Raw genomic sequence first — 12,939 nt, 5'->3', positions numbered from 1 at the left:
GCATACTCCAAAAGAAGTATAACGAGAGCCACATAGGTGACTTTATTTTGTTATTATTTTTAAAATATATTTTATTGATTTTTTTACAGAGAGGAAGGGAGAGTGATAGAGAGCTAGAAACGTCGGTGAGAGAGAAACATCTACCAGCCGCCTCCTGCACACCCCCCACCGGGGATGTGCCCGCAACCAAGGTACATGCCCTTGACCGGAATCGAACCCGGGACCCTTGAGTCCGCAGGCTGACGCTCTACCCACTGAGCCAAACCGGTTTTGGCACATATGTGACTTTAAATACGTAGATTCATATACTCTGATAATAATAAAACATATTTTGATAACTAAGTCAAGCATGAACTTTAAAATTTTAAATGAAAATTCTGTTCATAAGGCACACTAACCACATTTCAAGTGCTCAATACCTACATGTGGCTAGTGGCTACCTTAACTGAATGTCACAGTTCTAGAAAACAAACTAACCTTCAAGAACAAATGCCCCAGGATAAATTAAGACATATTAATCTATCTTGAATCTGAACAAATCAGGAGCATAAGAAAGCCTTAAATACTAAGGACTGTGAACTCTGTTCTTTGTTCGTTCAACAAGCATTTATTCTATACCTTCTATGAGCATACATAGGCCTCACTATCATATGGGATGCACTAAGTACAGAACGACTTCAAGGCAATTCAAAATTAAGCCTCAAATAGTGTGAAGAGGTTAACGCTAGCATCCTAGTGATTGAGCTTCAAATTTCCACTTGCAAGTCAAATATACTGCATATAAATTTCCCCACATTGGCCATTTTGTATTAGGGTTAAGTATTTAAGATAGCTTCTAAAAGTTGATTGGGACCATAATAAAATAAAAATATTATACAGTGGCAATTCTGTTTACGTCTAAAATAAAAATGATGAGTCTTGTTTTTCCAACACCATAACATTTAAACAAATACAGCCAAACATCTTTTTAATAGGCACACAGTCCTTAAGGCCTTCAGTATGATTGACCAGGCTCAAAGTCCAGCCTTATTTGAGCAATGAAAGTCAAAAAGGGGCGAAGATGCTGGAATGCTGACCTCAAAGCCAGGTGCACTGTGGGCCTCGGCTGATGAGTGACAAGAATACCAATGAACGATGAGGAGTTTTTTATTTCTAGGTGGGGATGAGCAATTAGGGGTGCACAACAGTGAGGGGTGAGGCAGGATGGAGCAGCCTGCTTGAATGGAAAAGGGAAGGAAGACTGTTGAGACTTCCCATAAAAGGGTTAGAGGTTGGCCTAGTCCTAGGAGTAATGAGTATACAGAGACAGAGATAACTGAAAGGGAGGCTTAGGAATCTTCATTTGAATCTAAAGATCATATTTAAGGAAATTTTAGAACTGAAAACTGCTGCTGCTCCTGCTACTGTTGGGGCCTAATCGTTAACATCCACTGTTTGCTACAGAGGACAAACTGTTGAAAGTTCTTAATTCAAATATGTAACCCACATTTAGTGGTAAAGATCCCCATGCAGTGGGAAGTCCTGAGCAGAACTGTGAGGAGAGAGAATCATATCCAGATGGGAGGGAAGGGGACTTCTCCAGATGGGGAATAAAACGCACACCTGTTGGGCCTTTAAGTTTTTGTCAGTTTAATAATCACTCTCTTCTTGTTTAGTCTCAAACCAAAAAACGAAGACTGGGCCTGTCCTTCTAAAACTAAGAGCCAAACTCTCATTGGAGGCTCAAACAATAATATTGTAGATAATGATAAGACATGTTTTTAGACTCCAAGAAACCTGATTTTAAGTCCTACTTTAAGACTCTTAATAGGTAATAGTTGACCTTGGGAACAGTATTTTTTAATCTTTCTGAATGCTGTCTTTATCATTCTCAGAAAGGAAAATAAACTAAATAAGTTATAAAAAATGTAGTCAGTATTTTCTTCTCCACCTCTCAAAAACTCACCATTCCTTACCAGCAAAGCTATAAAGAAAGCAAAATAATTCCTCTTCTAAAAAACAAAACCAACAAACCTTCCACCTTCCATCCCACCTACTTAGGCTTAGAAGGCATGACCCCGCCAACAAGAACTAAGAATGGTATTGAGACACTTTGCGCTTTCTTACACTCCAAATTTGCGAGGAGTCACAAACAAAACCTTGCTCCCTTCCCTAAAGAAAGACAAGCTAGACTCTGCCTCACACTGGCCCAAACAGTCCTGAGGATAAGCAGGAATGCCCTAGATTTATCGAGGATAACAACTATTATCTATGATATATGCAAAAGATCTAATGTGAAACAGATTTTCAAAACAAAATAGAATATTAAAAGTTGTCAGCATGGTCTCCATAAGGTGGACAATTCACCAAATCTCTGACTCCCTTTCAGTCCCAAGAACGTTGGCGTCTCCATGATAATGGGAAAATTAGAAGAAAGAACATACAAACTAACAAAAGCCACAACATTCCCCTAAGTACTCCTTGGCTCTGAACTTGGTGCTACAAGCAGGTGCCTCTCCAGTTTTGGCTTTCCCTGAGCAGTGCAGCCTCACCTGCCCACCTGCAGCTGGGGCGTGGCTAGAAAGACCCATCATAGTGCCTAGGGCATGCAAACTGTCCAATCGCAAAGGGCACAACACTCAGAAGTGCCCCACATTTGTATTTTTGCTATCTCAAAATTCTTAATGTTAATCATCTTCTATATATATACTGTAAAAGCCTAAGTGATCAGACGACCAGACGGTTGGTAGCTATGACTCACACCGACCACCAGGGGGCAGGCACTCAAAGCAGGAGCAGCCCCCTGGTGGTCATGTACTCCCACAGCGGGAGCGGTGCTCAGCTGACAGGTAGGTGCCAGATGCTGGGCTCACGGCTGGCGGCTGGCAAGCGCAGCTGCAATGCTGTGAGCCTCTCCCACTGACACTCCCTGTGTGCTGGAACAGTAGCAGCAGCAGGCACAGTGGGGCCAGGAGGAGTAGGAGCACAGTGCCCAGCCAGGACTTGGGCTCCTCCCCAGCCGCCTGCCGCTTCCCACATTACTTTGTACTGTCCGGGATTGATGTGGACAGCAGGCGGGAGCCAGACCAACTGGCAGGTAAGGCTGGGCTGCGGCAACGTGGAGGTCCACTGATCCCTCCAGGCCAGGAAAAGGACCCCACCAGTGCACGAATCTGTGCACCAGGCCTCTAGTTATTAATAATTCTTAACAAGGGGCCCTGCATTTTCATTTTATACTGGGCCATGCAAATTATTAGCTGGTCTGATGATGCCTCACTCAGAAGAGTTCAATTCACAGCAGCAACTGGTGAGCTGTGTAGGCAGCCATCACACCAGCTTAGGGCCAGAACTAGCAGCTTCCTTTGAATGAAACAGACTAGCTTCATTCTCAGGAAGGAAGGACTTGACCCCACACAATCCCCTCAAAAAACAAAAGCACAGCAATAGCAGTTCCATTTGAAAGATGGAATACTTAAGCCAATTAAGCCTAATATCCTTCTGGTTCTCTCCAGGACCTAGAAGAGGAAGCTATCAGAGGCTCACTCAGGAAGATGCTAGTGGCAGTGCTGTTAGTTCCAGCCACCCAGTGAGGGCTGGGTTACTCAGCAGAACAGTACACAGCAAACACTCCCAGCAAAAAGGAAAGAAACCAAGGAGACATACTCACATCAAGGAATCAGTTACCCTAAGTAGAAAATGCAGGACATAAATGAAGGTTAATATCCAGTGTCAACCAAAATATTCAATGGGGAGAAGTACTTCCTTATGTGTATCTTATTAGTAAAAACTGAAGATATAAAATAATAATTTTTTAATAATTAGAATGTTTTTTTAAAATGACAAAACTACTTCTAAATTCTTTATTTTCCTAGTCAGGACAATTCTTCGAAGGAAACCAAAATTATTATTCTAAAACTTAAAGTAAAACTGTTCAAAACTCTTTAGTTTACCTGAAGATTTTATCAAATGGCAGAGATCTGAAGGGCAGACCACCCTCAGACTCCACAAATGCCCCAAACTCCCAACCCCCAAGGAGAGCAGTTAGGGCCCACAGTTACACATGCTCCTAGAGAGGAGTTTCAAAGATTTGGCCTCTACCAACATCAGGGAAGCAACCCCCAGAAACTTAGGTAATTCAATACTAGAGAGAAAAGTTCCAGATGCTGGAAAACTTAGGCCCCAAATAGTAAATTCAATCAGGTAAAAGCCAACCACACTAATTCCAATGAAGAAATTCAAAATAGCTTTTCTTTTCAAAGGTTTTATAAAATAGGCACTTTAGACTGGGTCCCATTCATACCTGCCATATTCCAAAAGTGTAGCATGGATTCGAGATTCTTCATCGAGCAGCTCCTCTGCCCCTTGTTGCCGTTTGTATTTTCGACGGGGCTTGTAAACGTCCTAAGAAGTGTACAAGACAGAGGAATTACCGAGTGTGAGAAGTCTCTCACACTGACTGGCTGCTGAATGTGAACATCCAGTCAGGGAATCGGTATTGTCCCCATCATAACAGCAGGCTCTCAGGGGAGCTTCCTTCAAGGAGTCTGCTCCTTCAACTTTTATATAGGTAGCAAATATTCCACCCAATCTATTGCTTGTTAACTTTGTTATAACTTGGTGTTTTTGTCCTAAGACACTTTAATCTTTTATGTAGTCAAAATCATCAATTATTTTTTATCTTACTTCCAATCCAGGGCTTATGAAAAAAAGTTGTCTGTTACTTTTGTAGGTTATTTTTAGCTTTTTCATCTATTCATATTTTGAGTGGCAGTAGGCATAATGAAAGGTAGGGATCTATTTTTACACACACACATACACACACACACACACACACACACACACACACACACCCCTACCTTCTAAACAAGTATATGGCATGTAGTAGTATGAATTCTACTAATGTGGGTCTTCACCCCCAGATGACCTGGATTGTCATTCTACCCTAAATAAATGTTCTTGACTGACAAGCTGGCAGTCAAATACCACCTTAGCAATATTAACTCAGGCCTCAGGGTCCAGGTAGGTAGTGGTTTATACAAGCAAGGTATTCTAGTATGTGTCCCTGGATCTTACTTCTCCACTGTGAGAGTTTACCACATTTAATTTCTACCTGGACATCATCAGGACAAGCAGTACTATCAGGTTTCTACAGATTGTGACATTTTTATTCTAATTAAAATTGTTTCCTCCTTGATATTATTATTCTTTTATTATGAAATATTTCAAACAGAAAAAAAATCTTTCTGTAACATATACTATATAATTTCAACATTTTGTGGAAAAGGAATGGAATAGGGTCTGAGATGATGCTAGAGGGTTGTTCTTATAGCTTACGACCACAAATATTTCCTACTTTGCTACTGGTGTCTACATGAACGGGAAGCTATAAATAATATAAAACAGATTTATGGGGAAATGAAAAATATAATGAACCAAAATGATGTCAGTTACTGCATATGCTTTAAATTTCCACTGAGCCCTATTATAGCTCTACTTTTATAGCAATACTATATAATTTGGCTTAACTGCTATCTTCCTTAGTTACCATTGATAGAATCAATGATCCAAGACAGAAAATTGAATTCTTTTGGGAAAAAAAAATTTGATTCCAAAACAATATATTGAACCAACAGCTACTAGGACCTTATTCTTCCAAACAATGACAATGTTAGCTTCTGTTTAATTATTCCCTTTACTTTAAAGTATCTCATAAACATTTTGCAAATTATAATTACCCTGAGATAGAGGCAAGGCAGATGCTAGAACCTCCACTTTACTTTTGAAGAGGCAGAGATTAAATAATGTTCAGGATTGCTAGGAGAATATTTGGCCTGGTTCTAGGTACTCTGATGGCCCCAAGGTTTTCCCATTATACTAACTTGGTTCCGAATGGCATTCTAGTCACATATCTACCATTTCAGCTGAGCCCTCTCATGGATTCCCCATACAATCTGAGACTGCACATGAATCATTACAATGACTTGGACCTAATAATAATAGTAAAACTGAAGTAAAAGCAGAGGTTCCAGGCCAACCAAAAACTATTGCTAAGTCACCCGTTAAAGCAACAGGAGTCAGGAACACTTATGTCTAGTCCTGTCTTGTACTAACTAGCTGCATGACCTTGGCAGTTCCCTCAGTCGGTCTGTTTCCTCATCTATAAAATGAGGACTGGATTACTAGGTCTTGAAGGAGACTCCCAGTTTCTCAATCTTTTTGTTATTTTAATCTTGTAAAGATATTGACTTGGGTCCTAGTTTGTTTCGCTCAATGGATAGAGTGCTGGCTCAAGGACTGAGGGCCCCGGGTTGGATTCCGATCAAGAACCTTGGTTGCAGGTGCCAACCCTGGGCCTGGTCAGGGCACACGTGGGAGGCAACCAATAGATGTGTCTCTCTCACATCAATGTTTCTCTCTCTGTGTCTCTAACCCTCCCTTCCACTCTCTCTAAAAATCAGTGGGAAAATATTCTTGGGTGAGGATTAACAAACAAAAAAGAAACTGACTTGGCAACATAATCCCATCAATAATATAAAGTGAGATCAATTAAAAAAAAACACACACCCATGCTTTATACAGTTGTGCTCTTACACAGGCATGCAAAATCAACTTCTCTTTTGCCATTAATAGGAGTAGCAACAGTAATGGCTATCATTTATTGAATGTTAGGTATGTGCCAGGCATTTAATACCTGCGTGTGCTATGGCCACCTCATGGTCCTAACTTTTTACTTGATGTGCCCCTGATCTGTGGAATCCCTGACAACTGTAATGTCACTTTCACCTCAGCTCCTAGAATACAGTGTGATTGGTTCATAGTGAATCCTCAATTAATCTTACTAAATGAAGACATGGAGTCAGGCAGATGGGGCTTAGTCCTGACTCCATAATTTACTACCTGTCTGATTTGGGGCAAGTTACTTTAACCTCTGTGGCTTCCCATCTGTAAAATAAGTATAAGCAGAGTAGTTGTGAGGATTAATTAATTATTTAAGAATACCTGACATACAGTAAAGGCTAATATACATATTTTTACATACAAATGGATATTATTAATAAAAGGAAGCATCATTTAAAATTAGGGAAAGCAACACAGCATATCCAACCAACTGGTTATTATTTGTCATGACAAATGTTGTTAGGAAAAAAATTTAATAGCTTAAAGACTGTGTTGATAAGTGAAAAGAAAAACCTTACAAAATTACAGTTAAAGTATAATTCTAATTCAGTATAAAAATGCTTATTTAAAAACATGAAAGAAATACATCTGACCACCAAACGTGGCTGCTTCTGTGTTGTGAAATCAAGGTTGATTTTCTTCCCCTGCATCTATCAACCTTAAAAAAACCCAAACTTTAAAGAATTTTTAATCTGAACACTTACTTCATAAGTAAGTGTTCTTTTTCTTCTTATTACTTAATACTGTGACCCATTTTGAAAACAGTGTCTGACTGTAGAATATAACTACATTAAAGGTTTTTCATTCCCTCTATTTACAAAATGGAACTGATAAAGATACAAATTACAACGATAAAGAGACTTTTTTTGTTCATTTTAAACAAGTACTTCTTGATTGTTCTTGGAAGACTACACACTTATTTTTTCCCTATACTTATTCTTAAAGTGAAAAATGTGCAAAATAACACTATACATTATTTTCAGAAGAGAATTTACACCCAGGCATTGAGGCTTCATTCCTATCAGCTCAGGTAGGAAAGCTGAGGGTGAGGTTGGGGATGAGCTGACAAGATTCTGCTGGACTCTGGCCCAGAGTGTTTTGAAAAGGCCCAAAACTCACCTCTGCCCCTTGCATGGGGGAAGTGGACACATGTATGCAGTCCTTCATGTCAAGAAACACTGTATGGTGACAAAGGACATTCCAGAGTTTCCTCCGCAAAGCTCAGAAGCTACTGTGCCTCTCCAAAGCCACCAAAGGGGTGATAATCTCAGTTTACCATCTCCAGTTCATCATCTGCTTTTTTTGAGTTATACGAAGTTTACATCTGCCACTGGCACAAACGAGGAAGGGCTTCGGGCTTCGAAAATTTCTCTACTAAATTGGGAGCTAAGAAAAATAGAGGGTAGTGGTTGTGGCAAGACCTACCCATGAATGTCCAAATAGGAACACATAGACAGGCAGGGCTTCCCTCACACCCACCAGAGGTTAATCAGCTCCTGGGAAACCCCAGCAGACAGAAACCTCAGGCAGCAGGGCTTTGTGATTTAAATCAAAGCCCTATATTTGGAGGCTGTGAGCCTAAATGCTTCTTTTACAGATGGATCAAGGTAGGGGAACTTACTGAGAGGTCAACGACTGTCTTGATGGCCTTTTCTTTCCTCTTTATGAAGTCATCATCCTATACAACAAAGAACAGGGATTAAACAAATCTTGTGTGAAGAAACTCAACTGGACTGCTCAGAAATCTGTCTTATAAACTGACTTCACATCGTAACTTCTCCTGAAGAAGTCTCAACTTTCTAAAAAATTGCAATATGTTGTGTATGGGAAAAAGTTAGAGCCTCTGCAGGTCTTAAAACAGATTCCTATAACCGGTAAGAAAACTATTAAGTGCAGACAAGTGTTCTCATTTCAAATCCTTATGAGCTCTGAAATCTTGGCCAAGTTCCCTAATCTCTCAGTTTCTCCATCTGTAAAATGGGACATCATTGCCTATCTCAGGGAGCATTTGAAAGGATTAAGGAGTAGAAGGTATGTGATATGCTTGGACTAGAATATAGTAAGGATATGATGGCTATTAGTTATTGTTATTGAGATTATTATTAAACTGTTAATATAGAAATGTCCTAGGCAGGTGGTCTCTCAACTATACAAAAATATAGTCGTGTTCTTGTAATTTAAGAAAAGTTCTGGACCACGTACCAAAATATAAACAAAAGGACAACATTGTAGGGCTTTATACTCAGTGCCCCCAAAAAGAGACAGTTCAAATGAATCAGGAGGCCCATTTCAATGCCAACCCAGTAGGGGCAGAGATGCCACGCAGGGGATGGGCAGGCAGGGCAGCCTGAGCTTACTGAGCTTCTTCCCAGGGAGGCTCTGGGTATGCACTCACTCATGGTCTCAGCAGACAAGAAAAGTAAAAAACTAACCTCAGGGAGACTGTAGGTTTTCTGGAACTGGGATATAGAGTAGGAGCGGATGTAGTCACCCATCTCTTCTTTTGTTTCTATAGCTCGCTTCACCAGCCACTGCGGGAAGAAAATTAGAAATGTAAGGATGAAATACCACCATGGTGAAGGTCAACTCTTGGATTCCCGAGAGATGGCACAACTCGGCAGTCCAAATCACCGTATTTTAATGGACCAGGCGATGAGAAACTATCAATGTGTACTGTCCTAAAAAACCCATATGAGTGATGGAAATAAATGGAAACAAAGCCACCAGCTGGGTGTCTGGATGCTAAGACCCAGTGGGACCTAGAGCAGAGCAGCTGTGCAGGAGCTTTAAAGCCTCACCTCAGATCCTCAGGACTCAGTTTCCCTCTCTGCATAAAGCAGAGGTGAAACTGTGGGAACACATGAAATCACAAGTACTAGAGTGCTCTGTAAGTACCTGGAGCACAACACAAACAAAGCTATTTCCCACAGTCAACTGGTTCTAGCAGATCTTAATGTAACTTTCTCCTGGGCTGCTTGCACCACAGGCCAGAGAATAGAGAAGAACCACAGAGAACAACGAGTGTAACTCCTCATTTGACAGATAAAAAAAATTCCCCAAATATTCAGATTTGAGAAGAGGGTGTACTGAGTAATAGCCCTAAGCTTTGGGTTAGTTGGGTACTCACATTTTCTCTCTTAATCCACACATGATAAAGCAGTTGATACTGGCTGTGTTTTACAAAACCTGAAGCTCTGAGGCCATGTAATTTGCCCAGTGATCCATAGCTAGCAAGTCACAATTCTGTGAGTCACAACCGGGAGAGTCTTCCACATCGGAAGACTGGACATATGGATTTTATTATAAACTAGAGGCCCAGTGCACAAAATTCATGCATAGAGTCAGGGTGGGGTGGATGGGAGTGTGTCCCTCAGCCCAGCCTGCACCCTCTCCAATCTGAGATCCCTCGAGTGATATCTCACTGCCCATTTAGGCCCAGGATTGGGTCTAAATGGGCAGTTGGGCATCCCTCTCACAATCCAGGACTGCTAGCTCCCAACCACTCGCCTGCCTGACTGGTTCCTTAATTGCCCCGAACTGCTTCTACCTGCCAGCCTGATCACCTCCTAACCACTCCCCTGCCAGCCTGATCGATGCCTAACTACTCCCTTGCCGGCCCCATTGCTCCTAACTACCCTCCCTCGTCAGTTGGGTTGTTCCTAGCTGCCCTCCCCTGCTGGCCTGGTTGCCCCCAACTGCCCTCCCCTGCCAATCTGGTCACCCTCAACTGCCCTCCCCTGCAGGCCTGATCGCCCCCAACTGTCCTCCTCTGCTGGCCTGATCAGCCCCCAACTGCCCTCCCCTGCAGGGGTGGTCCCCACAACTGCCCTCCCCTGCAGGCCTGATCACCTCCAACTGCCCTCACCTGTGGGCCTGGTCCTCCATAATTGCCCTAGCCTGCAGACCTGGTTCCCCCCAACTGCCCTCCCCTGCAGGCCTTGATCGCCTCCAATTGCCCTCCCAACTGTCCTCCCCTACTGGCCATTTTGTGTCCACATGGGAGTGGCCATCTTGTGTGTTGGAGTGGTGGTCCATTTGCATACCACCTCTTTATTATATAGGATGTTTCCCAGTTCTAATGAGCTGATATGCAGAAGTAGCTACTCTTCATTTTTCACTACTTAAAACTCCAGTTAATTACCACACAGCCCATTACCTATAACCTTAGGAAGATCCAGGTGCTCTTAGGTAAGAAGGCAAAGAGCAAAAATGGGCCTTCACTTCTCCTGCCCTGGCTCTTCATTCATCCTCTTTATTACTGAAGAATATTATGGAAGGGGATCCCATCTGTCAGGCTTGTCATTCTTTCTCGAGAGAAAGCTATTACATCTCAAAAGCAGCTTTTGGATAATAGTTGAGTTTCCCCAAGAGCGCAGCCAAACTTGGCAAATTTAGCTACCTAAGAAAGTAGAGACATGGCATATGACATGCTGTTCCCACTGGGCTAGAAAGAATGCTTGCTCACTGACGGGGCCAGCTCAAGTAAAGGTCACATTTAGGAAGTAAATGTTTAGGAAGTTACCCAGGATAGGGGTAGTTGCAATTAACTATATGAGGAATATTCTTTTGTTGTTAATATCTTCCATTTATTTCCATTACTCCAAACAGTGACCTCAGGTCCTGACTAAAATCCAGAAGGAGGGCAGAAAGTCAGACAGCATTCAGAATTACTCTAGCCTCTTAGCCGAATCCCATGCAACACCATGGCCCAGGATAACTAAGGAGGCTGACTCTTCCTCAACTCAATTTTGCTCTGCTTTCCTTCAGATGGGGAGAGCTAGTTTCTGGCCTTTCATACATGTTTCCTATTCAGATTTACCTCTATTGATCAGATCTATACTGGAGTTATTACGAGGCTGGATCCTGAAGAGTGTGATCAGATAAGGAAAGGAAAGTTTGTTGAGTCACAGGATTCCCTGAGAACTGAATGTTCTGTTTTAGAGTTCCCAGTATGAAAGGTTATGGAGGGAACTTCTTAGACGACCAAGCTCTGCCACAACCCAATCATTCGAAAAAAAATACCTACCCTCACAGGATTCACATGTCCTTATGGGATAAAAGATGTGACCTAGAACTAACAGTGCCTGGAAGTTAGATGGTTTTCCTCTTGGCTAGCATTCAGAATGCATTACTATAATACTATAGCTTCGCTATGTGAATGTGGGTAGTGAGCCTCAGACAATGAATTCAATGGTTCCCAATCAATGGTCTATGACTGTTCTTTCATTGGTCACCAGCAAAACAGGAAAAAACTATAGGCATGTGGTGAGTTTTTCATAATACTAAAGGTATTAAATTTGAAGACTTGTCCTTAGTCTGAGATTGGGGCTAAATGATATTTCTTTCAGGAAATGATAATCAAAGTAAGGCAGTTATTAGTTTAAAAAGCAATCTTGCCTACCCTAGCTGGTTTGGCTCAGTGGATAGAGTGTTGGCCTGCAGACTGAAGGGTCCCGGGTTTGATTCCAGTCAAGGGCATGTACTTAAGTTGCAGGCTCCACACCGGCCTGGCCCCAGGTCCTGATCGGACCTGTGCAGGAGGCAACCAATCACGTGTTCCTCTCACATCGATGTTTCTCTCTGCCTTCCCCTCTCTCTAGAAATCAGTGAAAAAAGTATCCTCAGGTGAGGATTAAAAAAAAGAAAAAAGCATACTTACCTGGAAAAATACAGGTGCAACTGTCAGTCAACCTCCATTTTTGCTTTTAAATTTTACAGGTCCATGAAATGAAGAAATCTAGTAATCACTAGCCTACACTCTCATATCAAGACAAAGCTCTCCAGCACTCTACTCACAAAATAGAACTGTTCATTCAGACACTCAAATGCCCAAACTAGAGAAGAGCACTTCCCTTCATCCCTTCTCACATCTGGACTACATTTTTTGCCCTCAAAGTTCCAGCAGAGGGTTGAGTAGGTCTAATCACTAGAGATCCAGGCTTCTGGTGGTGGGAAAAGCAATAACTTCACAGCGTAATAATGTTTTAGTAACAATCAACACAAGGTCCTTACTTTGTTTTCACAAAAAGAATTAGGTATCTTTTCCTTAAATCAGAGAGACAAGTCTACCAAAGATACAAATCAAATTTTGAGTTACAAATCAAATGAGGCTCAAATTTACAAATTTCATGGTATGTGATTTGAAGTCTAATGCAGGGAAGATTCCCAGTAACAGTAATAACAACAGAAACAACTATATAATGCTTATTTAAAGCACTTACTAAATGGGCCAGCCCTTCAGCCACGTGCTTTACACAAAGTAACATAATTCTCATCCTATCA

General features: G+C 41.6%; 1 protein-coding gene across 1 annotated transcript in view; it reads right to left on the bottom strand.

Annotated features, from left to right (window-relative positions):
* CCDC93 (CCC complex scaffolding subunit CCDC93) overlaps positions 1-12,939 on the bottom strand; it is a 72,785-nt gene that overhangs the window by 49,942 nt on the left and 9,904 nt on the right. The window contains exons 5-7 of the mRNA XM_084892553.1: positions 9,090-9,188; positions 8,279-8,335; positions 4,280-4,380 (exon numbers count right to left, since the gene is read on the bottom strand). Coding sequence (XP_084748679.1) covers positions 4,280-4,380; positions 8,279-8,335; positions 9,090-9,188 — 257 coding nt within the window. The remainder of the gene's footprint in view (positions 1-4,279; positions 4,381-8,278; positions 8,336-9,089; positions 9,189-12,939) is intronic.

This window comes from Pipistrellus hanaki (assembly GCF_964339955.1).
Source record: "Pipistrellus hanaki genome assembly, chromosome: 8".
Classification (NCBI taxonomy): Eukaryota; Metazoa; Chordata; class Mammalia; order Chiroptera; family Vespertilionidae; genus Pipistrellus; species Pipistrellus hanaki.
This window is presented reverse-complemented; position numbering and strand designations above follow the sequence as displayed.